General features: G+C 33.1%; 1 protein-coding gene across 2 annotated transcripts in view; it reads left to right on the top strand.

Moving 5' to 3' along the window:
• PRMT1 (protein arginine methyltransferase 1) overlaps positions 1–15679 on the top strand; it is a 35057-nt gene extending 19378 nt beyond the window's left edge. For both annotated transcript variants that reach the window (XM_033083993.2, XM_033083992.1), the window contains 5 exons: positions 559–646; positions 3711–3826; positions 9111–9261; positions 12575–12696; positions 15520–15679. In XM_033083993.2, coding sequence (XP_032939884.1) covers positions 559–646; positions 3711–3826; positions 9111–9261; positions 12575–12696; positions 15520–15603 — 561 coding nt within the window. In that variant the 3' untranslated portion in view covers positions 15604–15679. The remainder of the gene's footprint in view (positions 1–558; positions 647–3710; positions 3827–9110; positions 9262–12574; positions 12697–15519) is intronic.
• The last annotated feature ends 6975 nt before the right edge of the window (positions 15680–22654 follow it).

Below are 22654 nucleotides of genomic sequence, written 5' to 3'. Positions count from 1 at the left end.
TTCACTCTAAAAATCCAGAAAAATTCACCCCAAAAATCCCAAAAATTCACCCAAAAATCCCAAAAATTCAGTCCCAAAAATCCCAAATATTCACCCTAAAAATCAAAAAAATCCACCCAAAAAATCCCCAAAAATTCACCCCAAAAATACCAAAAAAATCCCAGAAATTCCCCAAAAAAATCCCAAAAAATTCACCCCAAAGATCCCAAAAATTCACCCCAAAAATCCCAAAAATTCCCCCAAAAAATCCCAAAAATTCACCCTAAAAATCCCAAAAATCCCAAAAATTCACCCCAAAAATCCAAAAAAAATCCCAAAAATTCCCCCAAAAAATCCCAAAAAGTTTAAAAAAAATCCTAAAAAAATCCCCAAAAAAATCCCAAAAAGTTCCCCCAAAAATCCCAAAAAAATTAAAAAAATTTTAAAAAAATCCCAAAAAAAACCCCAAAAATCCCCCCAAATTTCTAAACCCCTCTCCCACTTTTTACCAACCCTAAAAATTTTAGGTATCCCCAAAAAAAACCCCAAAAATTTTAAATTTTTATTTCATTTTTTCAGACCCCGGACGGGCTGATCTTCCCCGACCGCGCCACGCTCTACGTGACGGCCATCGAGGACAGGCAGTACAAGGACTACAAAATCCACTGTGAGGACCCCAAATTATGGGGAGGGGGACCCCAAAAATTTTTGGGATTTTTTTGGGGGATTTTTAGGATTTTTTTGGGATTTTTTGGGGATTTTTTGGGATTTTTTTTGGGTTTTTTAGGAATTTTATTTTGATTTTTTGGAATTTTGCAATTGAGGACAGGCAGTGCAAAGACGACCAAATCCACTGCGAGGACCCCAGAATTTGGGGAGGGGGACCCCAAAAATTTTTGGGAATTTTTTGGGATTTTTTGGGGATTTTTTGGGATTTTTTTGGGATTTTTTTGGGATTTTTTTGGGAATTTTTTGGGATTTTTTGGGCATTATTGGGATTGAGGACAGGCAGTACAAGGACGACCAAATCCACTGTGAGGACCCCAAATTATGTACAGGCAGTACAAAGACGACCAAATTCACTGTGAGGACCCCAAATTATGTACAGGCAGTACAAAGACGAGCAAATCCACTGTGAGGACCCCAAATTATGTACAGGCAGTACAAAGACGACCAAATCCCCTGTGAGGACCCCAAATTATGTACAGGCAGTACAAAGACGATCAAATCTGCTGTGAGGACCCCAAAAATTTTTGGGATTTTTTTTTTTTAATTTTTGGGATTTTTTGGGGGATTTTTTTAGGAGTTTTTTGGGATTTTTTTAGGGGATTTTTAGAGATTTTTTGGGGGAATTTTGGGTGTGGTTTTTTGGGATTTTTTAGGGAATTTTAGGGATTTTTTGGGGAATGTTTTTAGGGGATTTTTGGGATTTTTTAGGAATTTTTAGGGATATTTTTTGGGATTTTTTGGGGATTTTTTTGGGAATTTCTTGGGAATTTTTTGGGCATTATTGGGATCAAGGACAGGCAGTACAAGGACGACCAAATCCACTGTGAGGACCCCAAATTATGTACAGGCAGTACAAAGACGACCAAATCCCCTGTGAGGACCCCAAATTATGTACAGGCAGTACAAAGACGAGCAAATCCACTGTGAGGACCCCAAATTATGTACAGGCAGTACAAAGACGACCAAATCCCCTGTGAGGACCCCAAATTATGTACAGGCAGTACAAAGACGATCAAATCTGCTGTGAGGACCCCAAAAATTTTTGGGATTTTTTTTTTTTAATTTTTGGGATTTTTTGGGGGATTTTTTTAGGAGTTTTTTGGGAATTTTTTAGGGGATTTTTAGAGATTTTTTGGGGGAATTTTGGGTGTGGTTTTTTGGGATTTTTTAGGGAATTTTAGGGATTTTTTGGGGAATGTTTTTAGGGGATTTTTGGGATTTTTTAGGAATTTTTAGGGATATTTTTTGGGATTTTTTGGGGATTTTTGGAGGGGTGTTTTGGGGATTTTTTAGGAATTTTTAGGGATTTTTTGGGGATTTTTTTGGGATTTCTGGGTGTGGTTTTTTGGGATTTTTTTAGGAATTTTTAGAGATTTTTGGATGGGTTTTTTTGGGTTTTTTTAGGAATTTTTAGGACTATTTTAAAAAAATTTTAAGGATATTTTTACCAATTTTTAGGAATATTTTTACCAATTTTTAAGGCTATTTTTACCAACTTTTAGAAATATTTTTTGGAGGCAATTCCAATAAATTTCATTAAAAACTCAAACCTCCAAAAACCCAAAAAAACCCCAAAAAAACCCAAAAAAATCAGAAAAAACCCCAAAAAAACCCCAAAAAGATCAGAAAAAAACCCAAAAAAATCATTAAAAAATCAGAATAAAACCCAAAAAAAACCCCAAAAAAATCAGAAAAAAACCGAAAAAAAATCAGAAAAAAACCACAAAAAAAATCAGGATAAAAACCCAAAAAAACCCAAAAAAAACCCAAAAAAACCCAAAAAAAATCAGAAAAAAACCGAAAAAAATCACTAAAAAATCAGAAAAAAACTGAAAAAAAACCCAAAAAAATCAAAAAAAGACCGAAAAAAACCCCAAAAAAATCAGAAAAAGACCGAAAAAAAACTCCAAAAAAATCAGAAAAAAACCCCCAAAAAATCAGAACAAAACCCCAAAAAAACCAGAAAAAAACCGAAAAAAAATCAGAAAAAAACCAAAAAAAACCTCAAAAAAATTTGAATAAAACCCCAAAAAACCCCAAAAAAATCAGAAAAAAACCCGAAAAAAAATCAGAAAAAAACCACCAAAAAAATCAGAATAAAACCCAAAAAAAACCCCAAAAAAACCAGAAAAAAACCAAAAAAAATCACTAAAAAATCAGAAAAAAAACCCAAAAAAACAGAAAAAAACCCAAAAAAAATCACTAAAAAATCAGAAAAAAACCCAAAAAAACCCCCAAAAAATCAGAAAAAAACCCCAAAAAAATCACTAAAAAATCAGAAAAAACCCCAAAAAAACCCCAAAAAAACCAGAAAAAAACCGAAAAAAATCACTAAAAAATCAGAAAAAAAACCAAAAAAAATCAGAAAAAAACCCCAAAAAAACCCAAAAAATCAGAAAAATACCCAAAAAAATCTCAAAAAAATCAGAAAAAAACCGAAAAAAATCAGAATAAAACCTCAAAAAAACCCCAAAAAAATCAGGAAAAAAACGAAAAAAATCACTAAAAAATCAGAGAAAAACCCCAAAAAAACCCAAAAAAAACAGAAAAAAATGAGAAAAAAACCCCAAAAAAATCAGAAAAAAATGAGAAAAAAATCCAAAAAAAATCAGAAAAAACCTGAAAAAAACCCCAAAAAAATCAGAATAAAACCCAAAAAAACCCCAAAAAAATCAGAAAAAAACCGAAAAAAATCACTAAAAAATCAGAAAAAAAACCGAAAAAAATCAGAAAAAAACCCCAAAAAAAACCCCAAAAAATCAGACAAAAAAACCAAAAAAACCCAAAAAAAACCAGAAAAAATCAGAAAAAAATCAGAAAAAAACCGAAAAAAATCACTAAAAAAATCTGAAAAAAATCAGAAAAAAAACCCAAAAAAATGAGAAAAAAACCATAAAAACCCCTAAAAACCCCAAATTTTTTTCTGTTTTGCATCAGAAATTGTTTTTTTAAAATTCTGAATTTTGTGACTTTGCCCAAAATTGTGTTTTTTTGCCCCAAAGGGTGGGAGAACGTTTACGGGTTCGACATGTCGTGCATCAAGGACGTGGCCATCAAGGAGCCCCTGGTGGACGTGGTGGATCCCAAACAGTTGGTGACCAACGCTTGTCTCATCAAGGTGGGAGCCAAAAATCACAAAATTCAACCCAAAAAAATTATAAAAAAAAATTCAGGGAGAAATGACCCAAAATTGGGGAAATTTAACTCAAAAATCCGGGGGGAAATGGTAAAAAATTGAGGGAAATCGCTTCAAAAAAAGGGAAAATGGGAAAAAAAATCAATGAGGGAATGACCCAAAAATCACAAAATTCAACCCAAAAATCACCAAAAAATTATAAATAATTATCCAGGGAAAATTATAAAAAAAATCCAGGGAAAAATGACCCAAAATTGGGAAAAATAACCCAAAAATCCAGGGGAAAATGGCAAAAAATCCAGGGGAAAGGACCCAAAAATCACAGAATTTAACCCAAAAATTCATGAGAAATTATAGAAAATATTCATGTGAAAATGAGCCAAAATTGGGAGAATTTAACCCAAAAATCCAGGGAGAAATGGTAAAAAATTGAGGGAAATCACTCCAAAAAAAGGGAAAATGATCCTAAAAATCCATGAGGAAATGACCCAAAAATCACAGAATTCAACCCAAAAATTCATGAGAAATTATAGAAAAATATTCAAGAGGAAATGACCCAAAATTGGGAGAATTTAACCCAAAAATCCCAGGGAGAAATGGCAAAAAATTGAGGGAAATCGCTGCAAAAAAAGGAAAAATGGGAAAAAATATTTATGTGAAAATGACCCAAAAATGAGAGAATTTAACCCAAAAATTCACAGAAAAATTATAAAAAAATTTCAGGGAAAATTATAAAAAAAACCCAGGGAAAAATGACCCAAAATTGGGAAAAATAACCCAAAAATCCAAGGGAAAATGGCAAAAAATCCAGGGGAAAGGACCCAAAAATCACAGAATTTAATCCAAAAATTCATGGGGAATTATGGAAAATATTCAGGGAAAATTATAAAAAATATTCAGGGGGAAATGACCCAAAATTGGGTGAATTTAACCCAAAAATCCGGGGGGAAATGGTAAAAAATTGAGGGAAATCGCTCCAAAAAAAGGGAAAATGATCCTAAAAATCAATGAGGGAATGACCCAAAAATCAGAGAATTTAACCCAAAAATAACAGAAATTATAGAAAAATATTCAGGGAAAATTATAAAAAAAATTCAGGGGGAAATGACCCAAAATTGGGGGAATTTAACCCAAAAATCCTGGGGAAAATGGTAAAAAATTGAGGGAAATCGCTGCAAAAAAAGAGAAAAAGGGAAAAAAAATTTATGTGACTATGACCCAAAAATCACAGAATTCAACCCAAAAATCACAAAAAATTATAAATAATTATCCTGGGAAAATTATAAAAAAAATTTAGGGAAAAATGACCCAAAATTGGGAAAAATAACCCAAAAATCCAAGGGAAAATGGCAAAAAATCCAGGGGAAAGGACCCAAAAATCACAGAATTTAATCCAAAAATTCATGAGAAATTATAGAAAATATTTAGGGGAAATTATAAAAAATATTCAGGAAGAAATGACCCAAAATTGGGAGAATTGAACCCAAAAATCCGGGGGAAAATGGTAAAAAATTGAGGGAAATCGCTCCAAAAAAAGGGAAAAAGGGAAAAAAAATTTGTGTGAAAATGACCCAAAAATCACAGAATTCAACCCAAAAATCACAAAAAATTATAAATAATTATCCAGGGAAAATTATAAAAAAAATCCAGGGAAAAACGACCCAAAATTGGGGAAAATAACCCAAAAATCCTGGGGAAAATGGCAAAAAATCCAGGGGAAAGGACCCAAAAATCACAGAATTTAACCCAAAAATTCATGAGAAATTATAGAAAATATTCAGGGAAAATTATAAAAAATATTCAGGGGGAAATGACCCAAAATTGGGGGAATTTAACCCAAAAATTCAGAGGGAAATGGTAAAAAATCGATGGAAATCGCTCCAAAAAAAGGGAAAATGATCCTAAAAATCAATGAGGGAATGACCCAAAAATCACAGAATTCAACCCAAAAATCACAAAAAAATTTTAAATAATTATCCTGGGAAAATTATAAAAAAAATCCAGGGAAAAATGACCCAAAATTGGGGGAATTTAACCCAAAAATTCAGGGAGAAATGGCAAAAAATTGAAGGAAATCGCTCGAAAAAAAGGGAAAATGATCCTAAAAATCAATGAGGAAATGACCCAAAAATCACAGAATTCGACCCAAAAATTCACTGAAAAATTAAAAAAAAATTTCAGAGGGAAATGACCCAAAATTGGGAGAATTTAACCCAAAAATCCAGGGGATTTTCCCTTTTTTTTTAATTTTTTCAATGATTTTTGTCATTTTTTCACCTTTTTTTTTAATTTTTTTCCATTTTTTCACCATTTTTTTCCCATTTTTTTCTCATTTTTTCCCATTTTTTAATTTTTTCTCCCCAGGAATTGAACATTTGACAGTCAGGGTGAAGGAACTGAGGGTGATTTTGGGTCATTTCAATCAATTTTGATCGTTTCTAACCCAATTTTTAGCGGATTTCCTCCATTTTTTAGCGGATTTTCGCCATTTTTTCACCGATTTTCACCATTTTTTTTTTATTTTTTCACTCTTTTTTCCCATTTTTTTGTTTTTTCCCCCCAGGAGGTGGACATCTACACAGTGAAGGTGGAGGAGCTGGGATTGATCTGAATTTGGGGGTTGATTTTGGGTCATTTTAATCAATTTTCTCCATTTTTTCTCCATTTTTTAGCGGATTTTCGCCATTTTTTCACCATTTTTTTCCATGTTTTCCCATTTTTAACCATTTTTTTTGGTTTTTTCTCCCCAGGAATTGAACATTTCACAGTCAGGGTGAGGAACTGAGGTTGATTTTGGGTCATTTTAGTCAATTTTGATCATTTCTAACCTAATTTTTAACAGATTTTCTCCATTTTTTAGCGGATTTTCGCCATTTTTTCACCGATTTTCACCATTTTTTTTTATTTTTTCACTCTTTTTAACCATTTTTCCCATTTTTCTCCCCAGGAATTGAACATCTACACGGTGAAGGTGGAGGAGCTGGGATTGAGCTGAATTTGGGATCAATTTTGGGTCATTTTAATCAATTTTCTCCATTTTTTTCTCCATTTTTTAGCGGATTTTCGCCATTTTTTCACCATTTTTTTTCCATTTTTCACCATTTTAACCATTTTTTGTTTTTTCTCCCCAGGAATTGAACATTTCACAGTCAGGGTGAGGAGCTGAGGTTGATTTTGGGTCATTTTGGGTCATTTTAATCAATTTTCTCCATTTTTTCTCCATTTTTTAGCGGATTTTTGCCATTTTTTCACCGATTTTCACCATTTTTTTTTTTATTTTTTCACTCATTTTTCCCATTTTTTTGTTTTTTCCCCCAGGAATTGAACATCTACACAGTGAAGGTGGAGGAGCTGGGATTGATCTGAATTTGAGGGTTGATTTTGGGTCATTTTAATCAATTTTGTCCATTTTTTCTCCATTTTTTAGCGGATTTTCGCCATTTTTTTCACCATTTTAAAAATATTTTTTCCCATTTTTAACCATTTTTCCCGTTTTCCTCCCCAGGAATTGAACATTTCACAGTCAGGGTGAGGAGCTGAGGTTGATTTTGGGTCATTTTACTCCATTTTAATAATTTCTAACTCAATTTTCTCCATTTTTAGGCCATTTTTTAACGGATTTTCTCCATTTTTTAGCGGATTTTCGCCATTTTTTCACCAATTTTCACCATTTTTTTTTTATTTTTTCCCATTTTTAACCATTTTTTTGTTTTTTCCCCAGGAATTGAACATCTACACAGTCAGGGTGGAGGAGCTGGGGCTGAGCTGAATTTGGGATCAATTTTGGGTCATTTTAATCAATTTTCTCCATTTTTTAGCGGATTTTCGCCATTTTTTCACCAATTTTCACAATTTTTTTTTTATTTTTTCACTCTTTTTTGCCATTTTTTTGTTTTTCCCCCCAGGAATTGAACATCTACACAGTCAGGGTGGAGGAGCTGGGATTGATCTGAATTTGGGGGTTGATTTTGGGTCATTTTAATCAATTTTCTCCATTTTTTCTCCATTTTTTAGCGGATTTTCGCCATTTTTTCACCATTTTTTTTCCATTTTTCACCATGTTGACCATTTTTTGTTTTTTCTCCCCAGGAATTGAACATTTCACAGTCAGGGTGGAGGAGCTGGGATTGAGCTGAATTTGGGATCAATTTTGGGTCATTTTCTCCATTTCTAACCCAATTTTTAACGGATTGTCTCCATTTTTTAGCGGATTTTCGCCATTTTTTCACCGATTTTCACCATTTTTTTAAAATTTTTTCACCATTTTTAACCATTTTTTTGTTTTTTCCCCAGGAATTGAACATTTACACAGTGAAGGTGGAGGAGCTGGGATTGAGCTGAGTTTGGGATCAATTTTGGGTCGTTTTAATCAATTTTCTCCATTTTTTCTCCATTTTTTAGCGGATTTTCGCCATTTTTTCACCGATTTTCAACATTTTTATTTTGTTTTTTCACCATTTTTAACTATTTTCCCCATTTTTGTCTCCAGGAATTAAACATTTCACAGTCAGGAATTTTCTCCATTTTTTCCATTTTTTCTGGGTCATTTTAATCAATTTTCTCCATTTTTTCTCCATTTTTTAGCGGATTTTCGCCATTTTTTCACCATTTTTTTCCATTTTTTCCCATTTTTAACCATTTTTTTGTTTTTTCTCCCCAGGAATTGAACATTTCACAGTCAGGGTGAGGAGCTGAGGTTGATTTTGGGTCATTTTGGGTCATTTTAATCAATTTTCTCCATTTTTTCTCCATTTTTTAGCGGATTTTCTCCATTTTTAGCGGATTTTCGCCATTTTTTCACCAATTTTCACCATTTTTTAAAATTTTTTCCCATTTTTTTCCCATTTTTTTTGTTTTTTCTCTCCAGGAGGTGGGCATCTACGTGGTGAAGGTGGAGGAGTTGTGATCATTTTGGGTCGTTTTGGGTCATTTTCTCCATTTTTAGGCCATTTTTTAACGGATTTTCTCCATTTTTTAGCGGATTTTCGCCATTTTTTCACCGATTTTCACCATTTTTTTTTTTATTTTTTCACTCTTTTTTCCCAATTTTTTGTTTTTTCTCCCCAGGAGGTGGACATCTACACGGTGAAGGTGGAGGAGTTGTGATCATTTTGGGTCATTTTGGGTCGTTTTCTCCATTTTTAGGCCATTTTTTAACGGATTTTCTCCATTTTTAGCAGATTTTCGCCATTTTTCCACCGATTTTCACCATTTTTTTTTTTATTTTTTCACTCTTTTTTCCCAATTTTTTGTTTTTTCCCCCCAGGAGGTGGACATCTACACAGTGAAGGTGGAGGAGCTGACGTTCACGGCCCCGTTCTGCCTGCAGGTGAAGCGCAACGATTACGTGCACGCGCTGGTGGCGTACTTCAACATCGAGTTCACGCGCTGCCACAAGCGCACCGGCTTCTCCACCAGTGAGCAAATTGGGGGGAAATTTGGGGGTTTTGGGGAAATTTGGGGGGTTTGGGATTTTTTGGGCATTTTTTGGGATTTTTTTGGAATTTTTTGGAATTTTTTTGGGATTTTTTATGATTTTTTTGAGGTTTTTTGGGGGATTTTTTGGGGATTTTTTGGGCATTTTTTGGGCATTTTTTGGGGGTTTTTTGGGGGTTTTTTGGGCATTTTTTGGGCATTTTTTGGGGTTTTTTGAGGGTCTTTTGGGCATTTTTTATGATTTTTTTGAGGATTTTTGGGGGTGTTTTGGGGATTTTTTTGGGATTTATTTGGGGATTTTTAATGATTTTTTTGAGGGGTTTTTGGGATTTTTTGGGGGTTTTTTGGGGAATTTTGGGGATTTTTTAATGATTTTTTGGGGGAATTTTGGCGTTTTTTGGGGGTTTTTTGGGGATTTTTTGGGGGTTTTTTGGGATTTTCTGGGGGGATTTTTTGGGATTTTTTTTGGGATTTTTTGGGGATTTTTTGGGGGTTTTTTGGGATTTTTTGGGGATTTTTTGGGGGTTTTTCTGGATTTTTTGGGGAATTTTGGAGGGTTTTTTTAAGAATTTTTGAGGATTTTTTTGAAGAATTTTTGAGGAATTTTTTGGGAATTTTGGGGATTTTTTGGGGGATTTTTTGGGGTTTTTTGGGTTTTTTTCAGGATTTTTGGGGCATTTTTTATGAATTTTTTTGAGGTTTTTCAGGGATTTTTTGGGAATTTTGGGGGGATTTTTTGGGATTTTTTTTTGTTTTTTGGGGTTTTTTTTGGGATTTTTTGGGGGAGGTTTTGGGGGATTTTTTTTTATTTTTTATGATTTTTTGGGGTATTTTTTTTTTAATTTTTTGGGGATTTTTTAATGATTTTTTGGGGTTTTTTTGGAGATTTTTTGGGGGAGTTTTTTCATGATTTTTGGGGATTTTTTTTTTATTTTTGGGGAATTTTTTGGGATTTTTTGGAGGATTTTTTGCCACAAGCGCACCGGCTTCTCCACCAGTGAGCAAATTGGGGGAAAAAATGGGATTTTGGGGAAATTTGGGATTTATTTGGGAATTATGGGATTTTTTTGGGATTTTTTTTGGGATTTTTTGGGATTTTTTTGGAATTTTTTGGGGATTTTTTGGGATTTTTTGGGATTTTTTTGAGGTTTTTTTGGGGATTTTTTTCAGGAATTTTGGGGATTTTTTAATGACTTTTTGGGGAAATTTTGGGGATTTTTTTGGGATTTTTGGAATTTTTTTGTGATTTTTTGGGATTTTTTTGGGGATTTTTTGAGGGTTTTTTGGGATTTTTTGGGATTTTTTGAGGGTTTTTTGGGGATATTTTGGGGATTTTTGGAGATTTTTTGGGGATTTTTTTGGGGTTTTTTATGATTTTTTTGAGGTTTTTTTGGGGATTTTTTTGGGAATTTTGGGATTTTTTAATGATTTTGGGGGGGGGATTTTGGGATTTTTTGAGGATTTTTTGGGGGTTTTTTATGATTTTTTGGGGATTTTTTGGTGGTTTTTTAGGGATATTTTATGATTTTTTTGAGGTTTTTTTGGGGATTTTTTGGGGGTTTTTTGAGGAATTTTGGGGATTTTTTATGAATTTTTTTGAGGTTTTTTTGGGGATTTTTTTGGTATTTTTGAGGATTTTTTGGAGGGATTTTTTGGGATTTTTTGGGGGATTTTTTGGGATTTTTTTTGGATTTTTTATGATTTTTTTGCAGTTTTTTGGGGGATTTTTTGGGATTTTTTTGAGTTTTTATGGAACTTTTTGGGGGTTTTTTTGCGGGGTTTTGGGTTTTTGGAAAAAATCGCTAAAAAATCTGAAGGAAAATGAGAAAAATTAACTAAAAAATCAGAATATAAACCCAAAAAAATCAGGAATAAATAGCTTAAAAATCACTGAAAAAATGGGCGGAAATGCTGAAAAAATGAGAAAAAAATAGCGAAAAAATCAGAAAAAAATCCAAAAAAAATCAGAAAAAATTGGAAAAAAATCTGAAAAAAGTCAGGAAAAAAATGTAAAAAATTAACTGAAAAATCAGAAAATAAACCCCAAAAAAATAGCTTAAAAATCACTGAAAAAAACCCGGAAAAATCAGAAAAAATGCTAAAAAAATTACAAAAAAATAGCGAAAAAATCAGAAAAAAATCAGAAAAAAATAGAAAAAAATGGGAAAAAAATCCCAAAAAAAAGGATAAAATTTTGGAATTATTTTTGGATTTTTCCAGGCCCAGAATCCCCGTACACACACTGGAAGCAGACTGTGTTTTACATGGAGGAATACCTGACACTGAATGGGGAAAAATCGCTAAAAAATCACAAAAAATTCTTTAAAAATTGGAAAAAATCACTAAAAAATTAGGGAAAAAATGAGAAAAATTAACTGAAAAATGAGAAAATAAACCCAAAAAAATCAGGAATAAATAGCTTAAAAATCAGAGAACAAATGGGCGAAAATGCTGAAAAAATTAGGAAAAAAATAGCAAAAAATGGCAAAAAAATCAGAAAAAAATCAGAAAAAAATGGGAAAAAATCACTAAAAAATCAGGAAAAAATGAGGAAAATTAACTGAAAAATCAGAATATAAACTCAAAAAAATTCAGGAATAAATAGCTTAAAAATCTGTCAAAAAATGGGTGAAAATGCTGAAAAAATCAGAAAAAAATAGCGAAAAATGGGAAAAAAATCAGAAAAAAATCTTTAAAAATCGGAAAAAAAATTAGAAAAAAATGAGAAAAATTAAGTGAAAAATCAGAATATAAACTCAAAAAAATCAGGAATAAATAGCTTAAAAATCACTGAAAAAATGGGCGGAAATGCTGAAAAAATCAGAAAAAAATCGCGAAAAAATCAGAAAAAAATCCAAAAAAAATCAGAAAAAATTGGAAAAAAAATTAGAAAAAAATGAGAAAAATTAAGTGAAAAATGAGAAAATAAACCCAAAAAAACAGCTTAAAAATTAGAGAAAAAATGGGCAAAAATGCTGAAAAAATCAGAAAAAAATCGCGAAAAATGGGAAAAAAATCATAAAAAAATCAGAAAAAAATCAGAAAAAATTTGGAAAAAAGTCAAAAAAAATCAGGAAAAAAATGTAAAAAATTAACTGAAAAATCAGAATATAATCCCCAAAAAAATAGCTTAAGAATCACTGAAAAAAACCCGAAAAAATCAGAAAAAATGCTAAAAAAATGAGAAAAAAATCGCGAAAAAATCAGAAAAAAATCAGAAAAAAATAGAAAAAAATGGGAAAAAAATCCCAAAAAAAGGGATAAAATTTAAGAATGATTTTTGTGTTTTTGCAGGCCCAGAATCCCCGTACACACACTGGAAGCAGACTGTGTTTTACATGGAGGAATACCTGACCGTGAAGAGCGGAGAGGAAATTTTCGGCACCATCACCATGAAACCCAACGCCAAGAACAACGTGAGAGAACCCAAAATTCTGATTTTTACACCCAAAATTCGGATTTTTACACCCAAAATTTGGATTTCCCGACCCAGAATTGGGGTTGGGGGAAGTTTGGGGGGTTGGGGGATTTTTTAGGGGTTTTTTTAAGGGGTTTTTGGGGTTTTAAAGGGGTTTTTTAGGGTTTTTAAAGGGATTTTTTAGGGGTTTTAAAATGATTTTTTGGGGTTTTTAAAGGGATTTTTTAAGGTTTTTTAAAGGGATTTTTTGGGGTTTTTAAGGGATTTTTTAGGGATTTTTACTGGGATTTTTTAGGGTTTTTAAGGGATTTCTTAGGAATTTTTATTGGGATTTTTCAGGGTTTTTTAAGGGATTTTTTTAGGGTTATTTAGGATTTTTAAGAGATTTTTTAGGGTTTTTTTAAGGGGTTTTGGGGGGTTTTAAAGGGATTTTTTTGGGTTTTTAAAGAGATTTTTTTGGGTTTTTTAAAGAGATTTTTTGGGGTTTTTAAGGGATTTTTTAGGGGTTTTTAAGGGATTTTTATTGGGATTTTTTAGGGTTTTTTAAGGGATTTTTTTAGGGTTTTTTAAAGGGTTATTTAGGATTTTTAAGAGATTTTTTAGGGGTTTTTTTAAGGGGTTTTGGGGGGATTTAAAGAGATTTTTGGGGTTTTTAAGGGTTTTTTTAAGGTTTTTTAAAGGGATTTTTTAAGGTTTTTTAAAGGGATTTTTTAGGGTTTTTAAAGGATTTTTTAGGGGTTTATAAGGGATTTTTATTGGGATTTTTATTGGCATTTTTTAGGGTTTTTTAAAGGGATTTTTTAGGGTTTTTAAGGGATTTTTTAGGAATTTTTATTGGGATTTTTTTAGGGTTTTTTAAGGGATTTTTTTTAGGGTTTTTTGAAGGAATATTTAGAATTTTTAAGAGATTTTTTAGGGTTTTTTTTAAGAGGTTTTGGGCGTTTTAAAGGGATGTTTTTTGGTTTTTAAAGGGATTTTAAGGGATTTTTTGAAGAATTGTTAAGGGGTTTTTAAAAGGATTTTTTGGGGTTTTTAAAGGGATTTTTTAGGGTTTTTTAAAGGGATTTTTTAGTGGTTTTATAAAGGGTTTTTTTGGGAGTTTCTAAGAGATTTATAGGGTTTTTTAAAAGGGATTTTAGGAGTTTTTTTAGGGGTTATTTAGGGTTTTTAAAAAGGATTTTTTGGGGTTTTTTAAAAGGGTGTTTTAGGGGTTTTTAATGGGATTTTTAAGGGATTTTTAAAGGGAGGTTTTAAGGGTTTTTTAAGAGAATTTTTAGGGTTTTTAAATGGATTTTTAGAGATTTTTAAGGGATTTTTTTAGGGGTTTTTAAAGGGATTTTTAAGGGGTTTTTAGGGTTTTTTAAAGGGTTTTTTCAGGTTTTTTCAAAGAGATTTTTAGGGTTTTTTTAAGGGATTTTTAGGATATTTAAGGGGATTTTTAAGGGTTCTTTAAAAGGGTGTTTTGGAGTTTTTAAGAGATTTTTTAGGAGATTTTTTAATGATCTTTAAAGGGATTTTTTTTTTTTAAAAGGATTTTTGGGGTTTTTTTAAGGGATTTTTTTTAGTTTTTTAGTAGGATTTTTTAGGTTCTGTTAAAAGGGGTTTTTTAGGGTTTTTTAAAGGGGTTTTTTAAGGTTTTTTGAAAGGATATTTAGGATTTTTTGAGGGGTTTTAGAGAGTTTTTAGAGGTTTTTTAAGGGTTTTTTTAGAGTTTTTAAAAGGGACTTCAAAGTGTTTATTAGGGTCTTTAAGGGGTTTTTTGGGGGGATTTTTTAGGTTTTTTAAAGGTGTTTTTTTAGGGTTTTTGAGGGATTTTTTGGGGTTTTTAAAGAGATTTTTTAGGGTTTTTAAAAGGGACTTTAAAGTTTATTTTAGGGTTTTTTAAGGGGTTTTTGGGGGGATTTTTTAGATTTTTTAAAGGGATTTTTTAAGGTTTTTTGAGGGATTTTTTGGGGTTTTTAGGGGGTTCCTAAAGGATTTTTTAAAAGAGATTTTTTGGGGGGTTTTTTTAAGGGATTTTTTAGTATTTTGGGGGGTTTTTGGGGACAATTTTGGGGTAAACTTCGGGATTTCAGGGGAGGATTTTTTATTTTGGGGGGGATTTTGGTGTAAATTTGAATATTTTGGGATAAATTTGAGGAATTTATGGAAAGATTTTTGATTTTGGGAGGAAATTTGGGGTAAAATTGAAGATTTTGGGGATTCTGGGATAGCATTTTTTAATTTTGGGAGGGAATTTGGTATAAATTTTAATATTTTGGGATAAATTTGGTGATTTCAGGGGAGAATTTTTAATTTTAGGGTAAATTTGGGGATTCTGGGGAAGGATTTTTTATTTTGGGAAGGATTTTGGGAGAAAATTTGGGGTAAAATTGAAGATTTTGGGGATTTTAGAATATGATTTTTTTATTTTGGGGTGGAATTTGGGGTAAATTTTAATATTTTGGGGTGAATTTGGTGATTTCAGGGGAGAATATTTTTATTTTGGGGTAAATTTTGGGGGTTTTGGAATAAGATTTTTTAATTTTGGGAGGGAATTTGGGATAAATTTTAATATTTTGGGATAAATTTGGTGATTTCAGAGGAGGTTTTTTTATTTTGGGGTAAATTTTAATATTTTAGGGTAAATTTTGGGGATTTTGGGATAGAATTTTTATATTTTGGGAGGGAATTTGGGCTAAATTTTTAAATTTTGTGATAAATTTTGGTCATCCTGGGATACAATTTTTTAATTTTGGGGTGGAATTTTTTCCTGGGAGGGTTTATACTGAATTTCTGTGCCTGGAATCGTCCCAAAAATTCCAAATTTTTCCCCCAAAAGCGCGACCTGGATTTCACCATCGACCTGGACTTCAAGGGGCAGCTCTGTGAACTCTCCTGCTCCACCGACTACCGCATGCGTTAGGGACCCCAAAATCCCCCAAACCCACCCCAAAAATCCGCCCCAAAACCCCCCAAAAATCCCCTAAAAATCCCCCCCAAAATCCCCAAAAAATTCCCAAAAATTTAAAAAAAAATCGAAAAAAAAAATGAAATTTTGGGGCGCTGCAGTTCCGCGATGTCGCCACCAGGGGGCGGCAAAAGCACGCTGGAAAATTTCGAATTTTGGGGTTTTTGGGGGAGATTTGGGACCCAAATTTTGAGTTTTTTGAAGAAATTTAAAATCCAAATTTTGTGGTTTTTTTCATCATTTAAAATCCAAATTTTGGGGTTTTTTCATGATTTGGGATCCCAAATTTGGGGGTTTCTTGCTCATTTTGGGATCCCAATTTCGGTTTCTTTTCATAATTTAAAAAGCAAATTTTGGGGTTTTTTTCATTATTTAAAATCTAAATTTTGGGTTTTTGAAGAAGTTTAGGATCCAAAATTTTTGGTTTTTTCCTTCATTTTGAGATCCCAAATTTTTGGGTTTTTTTCTCCATTTGGAAACCAAATTTTGGGTTTTTTTTCATAATTTAGGGACCCGAATTTTGAGGGTTTTTTCATGACTTAAAATCCGAATTTTGGGGTTTTTTTCTGCATTTTTGAGACCCCAAATTTTTAGTTTTTTCTCCATTTGGAAACCAAATTTTGGGTTTTTTTTCATGATATAAGACCCAAATGTTGGGGTTTTTTTCATAATTTAAAACCCAAATTTTGGGGTTTTTTTCATAGTTTAAAACCCAGATTTTTGTAATTTGGGATCCAGATTTTGGGGCTCTTTTTCTTCATTTTGGGATCCCAATTTTGGGGTTTTTTTCATGATTTAAAATCCAAATTTTGGGTTTTTGAAGAAATTTAAAATCCAAATTTTGGGGTTTTTTTCTTCATTTTGAGATCCCAAATTTTTGGGTTTTTTCCCCATTTGGAAACCAAATTTTTGGGGGTTTTTTCATAATTTAAAACCCAAATTTTGGGGTTTTTTTCTTCTGTTTGGGACCCCAAATTTGGGGCTTTTTTCTTCTTTTTGGGACCCAAATTTTGAGGTTTTTTTCCCCATTTAAAAAGCAAATTTTAGGTTTTTTTTCATAATTTAAAACCCAAATTTTGGGGTTTTTTTCATGATTTGGAACCCAAATTTTGGGGTTTTTTCTTAATTTGAGAACCAAAATTTTTGGGTTTTTGTTCATAATTTAGGACCCAAATTTTGGGGTTTTTTCATTATTTAAAACCCAAATTTTGGGGTTTTTTTTTCATTTTGGGATCCCACTTTTGGGATTTTTTTCATGATTTAAGACCCAAAATTTGGGGTTTTTTTCATGATTTAAGACCTAAATTTTAAGATTTTTTTTTCATAATTTAAGACCCAATTTTTGGTTTTTTTCCCCATTTGGAAACCAAATTTTGGGGTTTTTTTCATGATTTAAAACCCAAATTTTGGGGTTTTTTCGTAATTTGAGACCCAAAATTGAGGTTTTTTTCATAATTTAAAACCCAAATTTTGGGGTTTTTTCATAATTTAAGACCCAAATTTGGGGTTTTTTTCATGATTTAAAACCCAAATTTTTGTAATTTGGGATCCAAATTTTGGGGTGTTTTTTCTCATTTTAGGACCCAAATTTTGGTGTTTTTTTCATTATTTAGGATCCAAAATTTGAGGTTTTTGAAGAAATTTGGGACCCAGATTTTTGGGTTTTTTTCTTCATTTTGAGACCCCAAATTTTTGGTTTTTTTCCCCATTCTGGGATTCTGAATTTTGTGGATTTTTTAATATTTGGGAACCAAAATTTGGATTTTTTTTCCTCATTTTGGGAACCTGAATTTTGGATTTATCCCCAATTTGGGACCCCAAAATTGGATTTTTTCCCTCCAGATTTTTGGGTTTTTTCTCCCATTTTGTAACCCCAAATTTTTGTTTTTTTTCCCACGTTTAAACCCCAAAATTTGGGATTTTTCCCTCATTTCCTTCCCCAAATCTTTTTTTTTCACCAAAAAATTTTGGGGAATTTTCCTGTTTATTTTTTCCCCTAAAAATTTAATTTTTTCTAGTTTTGGAAACCTCAAAATTTCATTTTTTCCAAAAAAAATTAAAATTTAGGTCTTCAAATTTCCCCTCCCCCTCCCCAAATCCTCACCCAAAAAAATCCAAATTTTGGGGGAATTTTGGGGGATTTTGGGGCTGTTCCTCCCCTCCCCCCCCCAAATTTTGGGGGGATTTTTGGGGATTTTTGGGGAATTTTTGGGGGATTTTTGGGGTCTCCCCTCCCCCAATTTGGGGGGTTTGGGGCCGCCCCTCCCCCCCCCTTTGTAAGTTATGTTTTTATATCAAATAAAAGCAAAGAAAGGGGGGGGGCTCTGGGTGCAATTTTTGGGGGTAAAAAAAATTTTGGGGGGTTAAAAAAATTTGGGGGGAATCAACAAAAAATTTGGGAAGTAAAAAAAATATTTGGGAGGATCAAAAAAAAAATTTGGGGGTGGGTAAAAAAAATTTGGGGGAGTAAAAAAAATATTTGGGAGGGTTTAAAAATATTTGGCAGGGGTCAAAAAAATTTGGGAGGATCTAAAAAAGAGTTTGGGGGGGTCCAAAATAAATTTGGGGGTGGGTAAAAAAATTGGGGGGGTTAAAAAAAATTTATGGTGTGTAAAAAAAATTTTGGGAGGGTCCAAAAAAAATTTGGGAGGGTTTAAAAAAATATGGGAGGGTCCATAAAAATTTAGGGGGGGGTCAAAAATTGGGGGAGGGGTCCAAAAAAAAATTCAGGGGGGTCAAAAAAAATTTGGGAGGGTCCAAAAAAAATTTGGGAGGATCCAAAAAATTGGGAGGGGTCCAAAAATTTTGGGAGATTCCAAAACAAATTCAGGGGGGGTCAAAAAAAATTTGGGAGGGTCCAAAAAAAAATTGAGGGGGGTTCAAAAATTGGGGGAGGGGTCCAAAAATATTTTCAGGGGGGGTCTAAAAAAAATTTGAGGGGTTCAAAAAATTTGGGAGATTCCAAAAAAAAATTCAGAGCGGTAAAAAAAAAATGTGGGAGGGTCCAAAAATATTTGGGGGGTGGTAAAAAAAATTTGGGAGGGGTCCAAAAAAATTTGGGGGGTGATAAAAAAATTTAGGGGGGGTCCAAAAAAATTTGGGAGGGTCCAAAAAAATTTAGGGGGAGTCCAAAAAAGTTGGGAGGGGTCCAAAAAAACTCGGGAGATTCCAAGAAAAAATTCAGGGAGGTCAAAATTTGGGAGGGTCCAAAAAAATTTTGGGGGGGGTCAAAAAAAATTGGGAGGGTCCAAAATAATTTTTGGGGGTGGAGAAAAATTTGAGGGGGTCCAAAAAAAATTTGGGAGGGTCCAAAAAAAAATTTGGGAGGGTTCAAAAAATTTGGGGGGGGTCCAAAAAAATTTAGGGGGGGTGTCAAAAAAATTTGGGAGATTCCAAAAAAAATTCAGGGGGGGTCCAAAAAAATTTAGGGGGGTGTCCAAAAAAACTTGAGGGGGTCCAAAAATTTTGGGAGATTCCAAAAAAAAATTTGGGGGGGGGTCAAAAAAAATTTGGGAGGGTCCAAAAAAACTTGAGGGGGTCCAAAAAATTTGGGAGATTCCAAAAAAAATTCAGGGGGAGTCAAAAAAATTTGGGAGGGTCTAAAAATTAGGGGGGAAGGGGGTCCAAAAAAATTTATGGGAGTCAAAAAAATTTGGGAGGGTCCAAAAAAAATTTGGGAGGGTCCAAAAAAAATTTGGGAGGGTCCAAAATAAATTTGGGGGGGGTCAAAAAAAATTGGGAGGGTCCAAAATAATTTTTGGGGGTGGAGAAAAATTTGGGGGAGTCAAAAAAAAAGTTCGGAGGGGGTCAAAAAAATTTGGGAGGGTCCAAAATAAATTTGGGAGGGGGGAGCTGGAAATAAAAGGTGGAAGAAACCAAAATTTTTTTGGGGGGGGATCAAAAATTCGGGATGGGAAAATTTGGGGTGGGGGAGGGGCCAAAAAATTGAAATTGAGGGTGGGGGAGGGGCCAAAAAATTTGGGAAATTTCTGGAAGGGGGAGGGGCGGGGTGGGGGAGGGGCGGGGTGGGGGAGGGGCAGAACCGGTCCGGGGGGTTTGGGGATTTTTTGGCTGGGGTGGGGGAGGGGCAGAGGGGGGGTGGGCGTGGCCAGCGAGGCCCCGCCCCTCCCCCACCCCGGCTCAGGTGCGGCCGCGGCTCCGGGTGCAGGTGAGGGTGGGGGAGGGGCGGGATCGATTTTTGGGGTTTTTTTGGGGGTGGGGGAGGGGTGGGAATTTTTTTGGGGTTTTTTGGGGGGTGGGGGAGGGGCGGGGGGAGGTCCCGACCCCCTCCTCAGGTTGTTGTTTCGCTGCCCCTCCCCCACCCGCCGAGGTTTTTGAGCTCTCCCCGCCCCTCCCCCACCCCCGGCGTTGCCCCGGGAGCCGCGCGCGGTGGGGGAGGGGCGGAAAAAAAACAAAAATAATTTGAATTTACATCAGGAGAAAAAAGGGAAAAAATTAAAGTTTTCTCTAAAAAAAGTTTAAATTAAATTGAGAAAAAAAAGGGGAAAAAATGTCAGATTTTCCGTAAGAAACAGAAAAAAATTTGAATTAAATTGAGGGGAAAAAAGGGAAAAAATTAAAATTTCTTCTTAAAAAAAATTTATATTAAATTGAGGAAAAAAAAGGGGAAAAAAATTTCGGATTTTCTTTAAAAACAGAAAAAAATTTGAATTAAATCGAGGGGAAAAAGGGAAAAAATTAAAATTTCTTCTTAAAAAAAATTTATATTAAATTGAAGAAAAAATGGGAAAAAATTTTGGAATTTCCCGTGAAAAACGGAAAAAAAATTGGATTAAATTGAGCAAAAAATGGGAAAAAAATTAAAATTTTCTGTAAAAAATTTGAATTAAATTGAGGAAAAAATGGGAAAAAAATTAAAATTTTCTGTAAAAAATTTGAATTAAATTGAGGAAAAAATGGGAAAAAAAATTTTAAATTTCCCTTAAAAAACACAAAAAAAATTGAATTAAATCGAGGGGAAAAAGGGAAAAAATCAAAATTTCCTCTTAAAAAAAACTGTATTAAATTGAGCAAAAAAAGGGGGAAAAAATTTCCAATTTCTGTTAAAAAACAGAAAAAAAATTGAATTAAATTGAGGAGAGAAAGGGAAAAAATCGAAATTTTCTCTTAAAAAGAATTTAAATTAAATTGAGAAAAAAAAGGGGAAAAAATTTCGAATTTCCCTTAAAAAACAGAAAAAAATTTAGATTTATTGGGGAAAAAAAAGGAAAAAATCAAAATTTTTTCTTAAAAAAAATTTGAATTAAATTGAAGAAAAACTGGGGAAAAAATTTCGAATTTCTGTTAAAAAACAGAAAAAAATTTAAATTAAATTGAGGAAAAAAATCGTAATTTTTTCTAAAAAACAGAAATTTAAATTCAAAGGAAAAAGGGGAAAAAAAATTCAAATTGAGAAAAAAAACGACAGAAAAAGGAAAAAAATTTCTCCTTAAAAAACCGAAAAAAATTATTGTTAAGTGAAAGGGGAAAAAAAAAAAATTCTCAAATTTCTGCTAAAAAATCAAAAAATTTAAATTAAATTAAGAGAAAAAAAACAGATTTAAACATTCTTTAATTTTTCCTAAAAATCAAGGAAAATTTGAATTTAATTCAGCTTAAAATGGAAAAAAATATTAAAAAAGTTCCTAAAATCTCCCCAAATTTTTCTGGGGGCACCGAGGGGTCTGGGGGGATTTTGGGAATTTTGGGAGGAATTTTGGGTGAGGAATTTTCTGGAATTTTGGGTGGATTTTGGGCAGAATTTTGGGAATTCTGAGCAGATTTTGGGATGGAATTTTGGGGATTTTTGGGCGGATTTTGAGTCAGAATTTCAGGAATTCTGAGCAAATTTTTGAGTGAAATTTTGGGATTTTTGGTCAGATTTGAACCTGGATTTTTTAGGATTTTTGAGTCAGAATTTCAGGAATTCCAAGGTGATTTTTGGATGGAATTTTGGGATTTCTGGTCAGATTTTTGCGTGGAAATTTGGGAATTTTGGGCAGATTTGAGTTAAAATTTTCAGGATTTCTGAGCAGATTTTGAGCAGAATTTTGAGATTTTTTTGTCAGATTTTGACGGGAATATTTTGGGATTTCTGGGCAGATTTTTGAGTGGAATTTTGAGATTTTTTGTGAGATTTTGACAGGAATATTTTGGATTTCTGGGCAGATTTTTGGGCAGAATTTTGGGATTTTTGGTCTCATTTGGATGGGAATTTTTGGGCGGATTTTAGAGCAGAATTTCAGGAATTCCAAGAAGATTTTGAGCAGAATTTTGAGATTTTTTTGTCAGATTTGGACGGGGATTTTTGGGATTTCTGAGCAGATTTTGAGCGGAATTTCAGATTTTTGGGTGGATTTGGACGGGGATTTTTTGGGATTTTTGGGCAGATTTGACTCAGGAATTTCAGGAATTCGAAGCAAATTTTTTGGTAGAATTTTGGGATTTCTGGTGAGATTTTTGAGTGGAGTTTTGGGATTTTTGGGTGAATTTGGACAGGGATTTTTGGACCGATTTCAGTCAGAATTTCAGGAATTCTGAGCAGATTTTTGAGCAGAATTTCAGGGTTTTTGGTCAGATTTGGACAGAGATTTTGGGGATTTTTAGTCGGATTTGGGTGGGGATTTTTTGGCAGGTTTGAGTCAGAACTTTGAGAATTTTTGGGATTTCTGATCAGATTTGGACGGGGATTTTTTTTGGATTTTTGGGTGGATTTGAGTCAGAATTTTGAAGAATTCAACACGGATTTTGAGCAGAATTTTGGGGTTTTTGATCAGATTTGAGTTGGAATTTTGGGGATTTCTGAGCAGATTTTTGAGTGGTTATTTTAGGAATTCTGAGCAGGTTTGGACAGGGATTTTTTGGGTATTTTTGGTCAGATTTGAGTCAGGATTTTCAAGAATTCTGAGCAGATTTTGAGCAGAATTTTGGGGTTTTTAGTTGGATTTGGCCGCGGATTTTTGGGATTTCTGCGCGGGTTTTGAGCAGATTTTGGGATTTTTGATCA

Source organism: Catharus ustulatus, chromosome 35 (assembly GCF_009819885.2).
Source record: "Catharus ustulatus isolate bCatUst1 chromosome 35, bCatUst1.pri.v2, whole genome shotgun sequence".
NCBI classification, from domain to species: domain Eukaryota; kingdom Metazoa; phylum Chordata; class Aves; order Passeriformes; family Turdidae; genus Catharus; species Catharus ustulatus.
This window is presented reverse-complemented; position numbering and strand designations above follow the sequence as displayed.